At 41.0% G+C, this 3,731-nt stretch overlaps 1 protein-coding gene across 1 annotated transcript in view; it reads right to left on the bottom strand.

Moving 5' to 3' along the window:
- Positions 1 to 301: 301 nt before the first annotated feature.
- The window catches only part of LOC106817209 (mucin-5AC-like), a 33,570-nt gene continuing 30,140 nt past the window's right edge, over positions 302 to 3,731 (bottom strand). Inside the window, exons 6-9 of the mRNA XM_014821873.1 lie at positions 2,338 to 2,733; positions 1,965 to 2,038; positions 1,480 to 1,719; positions 302 to 1,186 (exon numbers count right to left, since the gene is read on the bottom strand). Coding sequence (XP_014677359.1) covers positions 971 to 1,186; positions 1,480 to 1,719; positions 1,965 to 2,038; positions 2,338 to 2,733 — 926 coding nt within the window. The 3' untranslated portion in view covers positions 302 to 970. The remainder of the gene's footprint in view (positions 1,187 to 1,479; positions 1,720 to 1,964; positions 2,039 to 2,337; positions 2,734 to 3,731) is intronic.

Raw genomic sequence — 3,731 nt, 5'->3', positions numbered from 1 at the left:
GAAGAAGAATATTTTGAAAAAATTATACATTTAAAATAAAGAGCATGTATCCTAACATAGATATATATGATAACATACCATCCGTAGACCTCACTTAAGAAATAGGGCGAATACCTTGCATGTAAGGTACCCGCTGCATATATCCCCTACCAGTCAGTACACAATCTACGTTAATGTGTTAACGCGTGCACAATTTCTCATCAGAGGAGTTATATTTTCTGATGAATATGCATTACTACTTCCGTACATATTAATATCAGCACATTTTATCTTAATTAATAAAAAAACAACAATAAAATTACCAGTCATTAGCAAACTTTTTAATAAAATTGTTTTATTTTACAATGAACTATATTTAAATGGTAGATAAATGAGAAGTGCATAGAATAGCATAGCATGGCAAAGTATAGCATAATACCTTCGTTACATTCAATTATTTACTATAAATTTAATATTAATACACGAAGAGTTTGCTATGATATATTTGGCTATAATTTAATAAAATAAATCCTTATATACACAAACGTCATATTTGTATCCATAGTACACATGGCTGTTGTATGTGCAATGAAACAACCAATGTTTAATCTATTACTGGTCCCCTTTTACTAGTGTAGGTTTTATCATTCTGCTTCGCGATTCATACAAAAAGTTTGATAGCATAGTAAGTCATTAGTAATTAATTGAATAATGGGGGCCTGATTTACCACTGGATTATTGATAGCTTGTATCCGATTAACAAATGGTAACATTGTATCTAAATCACTCAGCAGGTGGCGCCATGGACTATGCAGACGTCACGCGCGAAAAACAGTAAGTATGTATGGTAAGTAAACATACAAAATTAAACGTCCCAACTTATGGGACTTTTAATAATAGTAATACTTTCTGGAGTTTTAACAATAATACACAAATAATTTGATAATGCTGAACTTGAAAGGCATGCATTGCACTCCGTTCATGTGAAGTGCTATAAGTGTGTATTCACAGCTTCCTCATCCCTGCGATGATAGTCTTCGTAAGGTACCACCCAGTTGTCAACTTCATCATCTAGACTCAGTGAAATGACGCAGAGGTCATCACCATTGCATGTATCTTTAGCGTCCTCATCCTTTTTGATTTCATGGTCACTCAGTGGGTTGTCCCAGTAGAAGGGATAGTTGGGCCGGTACTTTAACTCGGCTGACTAAAAAATTCAAAAGTGCATGTTCATTAAGTGTACTCTCAAAGCTGTATATACAAGTGACTTGAAGTAAGCACCAAATGTGTCCTTTATAGACAGCCCTCAATACCATAGAGGTCACCACTAGCATGGATTTTTACTGTAAGTTATAACTGAATCATCTTTATTATCAACCAAGTCACGATTCCTTTACAGCACACCGTAGAAACATATAGATACATTAGTCTCTAGTTAGTCTAGTATATTATTTCTATGCTGCAAACAAACGGGTGACAACTAAAGAGGGCTGGGTGTACCTGGCTGTCGTCCAAGTATAGCTGTGACTCTCTGTTCCAGCTGCCACTGTGCCGTTTGTGCCGCCACAGTGCCAGACATGCTACTACTATGAGAAACACGATGGCTGCCGCTGCGAGTAACGCAGCAAACAATGTCTGGTGTCTGCGGAACAGACTTGGTTGTTGTCCCGCCCCTTGGATCCGTGCCGCTACTATGGCTGCCATACCCCCGTGTATTTCGGTGAGGTTCATTGGAGCCATCTACGGGGATAAATGGGAGACATTAGGAGGATGAGAAAGAGGTTAGTAACAGACGCGTAATAAAATGTTTGATCTAGGTTCAATGACAGCTAGATACGTTAAGCGTTGCTCCGTCACACCTACCAAACTGAAGTCATTTCATTGTATTTGCCCCATTTCGAATAGCAATCATATCTGCAGTCATGCTGGTACTCTCCTATTTAAATATCCACTTCATCTCTCATTGCAGGGGTATCCTTACTTACCACATCCTGTAGTGTTTCTCTGTGTTCTGTTATTACTGTCAAAATTCGCTGCTGTGACACCACTATATCACCATCTACAAAAGCAGAAGGAAACAGCAATGAGACCGAGTCATAATTCATATTTAGGAAACGTATCCTCGGCTAGAGATATTATGTCATTATGTCATGCGCATGTGCCCGTTACAGCTTAATTTACGCAAAATCATGTTATGCTCCATCCTGTTCCACAGGTTAACAAATTTAATTTCAATTCAACACTTTCAAGAGTAGATATCATTAGATCACATGTGTTATGATCTACTCTTGACACTTTGCATACATTCTTGAAGTATAGGCCCTACTGAACGCTAACATGAGTAATACACACGCATACCTTCGCCAGTATAGTTCATCACAATGAAGCTCAAATAGAGATTTTCCTCGTAGACCATTGGTGTTGGAGTGACGTACATGAGATCTAAGTGGACGGAAGTATTGTCTCGAAAATGTGTCACCCTTGGCAGGGGCGTGCTTATCCCAAGGAGTTCCTCCCCTTCTCCTGGAATATGTGTCACCCTGGGAAGAGGTGCCCTTAGTCCAGGGAATCCATTGCCTTCTCCTGAAATATTTGCCATCTCTGGCAGAGATGCGCTTAGGCCGGGGAGTGGGCCTATATCTCCTACTCGTTCTCTGATCGATGTTGTTTCCTCGTACGACATGGTGAATCCGTTCTCCACTTGTCGTTCGCTGCCCTCGTTGTTCACCTCTATCGCATTGCGACGTTTCCTGCCTGTAAACACCATGCCGGAAAAACATCTTACTACAGATAGAAAGGATGATAGATGGATGGATAGACAGATCTTGATGTGTACGTCGAGAAGCTTCAATATAGGCGAATTACGACGGGTATGGATGGATGGATGGATGGATGGATGGATGGATGGATGGATGGATGGATGAATGGATGGATGGATGGATGGATAGACGGACGGACGGACGGGCGGATGGGCGGGCGGACGGACGGACGGGCGGGCGGACGGGTGGACGGATGAATGGATGGATGGATGGATGGATGAATGGATGTATATATATGGATGGATGGATGGATGGATGGATGAATACGAAAACAGATAGGTAGATATTTATTGAGCACCGTTTGGTGACACATTCATTTACATATACATATATACAAGTGTACGTAGTAAAGCATAAATGGTGAGATCACGAAAATATATATTATATCTGCGTACGGAGGAGTTCTCAACAGAGCATACTAGCGAAGAGCTACATATCTCGAGCTACATATCTCGAGCTAACTATATATAGACACACTAACTACACAGGTGAATAGGCTCTTGTCGATATATAAGCCAGTTCATGCGTTTACAGAACATCATTTCGGTGGGTAAACTACACAATAGATCGACCCACAAGTCGTTTCGTGAGATCTGAAGACAGCCAGAAACGGTTGGTGTCAGTCTAGCTGCAACCCGTGAAGCCGCCGGCATTTCGCATAGTGTAATGTGCGGCGAGTATTGCTCGTGGGTTATCGATGTGTACCCACGCAATATATATATCTACTCTTACGATCTCTTACGCTTTACTGCGTTATACAGTAGAGATGTGTTTACCACCTGTACAAGTGTCTAGTAATATTATCAGCTAATTTTGGGCGTATTATATGTCCAAAGAACGAGAATGCCACACTTAGTACCGCTCATAGGGTCTATGTCCCCCAGGGTACTGCCGGAACGTACCCTGGGTACGGTCCGGTATACCAGAACGTAC

The sequence above is a fragment of the Priapulus caudatus genome, unplaced genomic scaffold, assembly GCF_000485595.1.
Source record: "Priapulus caudatus unplaced genomic scaffold, Priapulus_caudatus-5.0.1 Scaffold1632, whole genome shotgun sequence".
Classification (NCBI taxonomy): domain Eukaryota; kingdom Metazoa; phylum Priapulida; class Priapulimorpha; order Priapulimorphida; family Priapulidae; genus Priapulus; species Priapulus caudatus.
The sequence above is the reverse complement of the archived record's forward strand: the minus strand, read 5'-3'. Positions and strand labels throughout refer to the sequence as shown.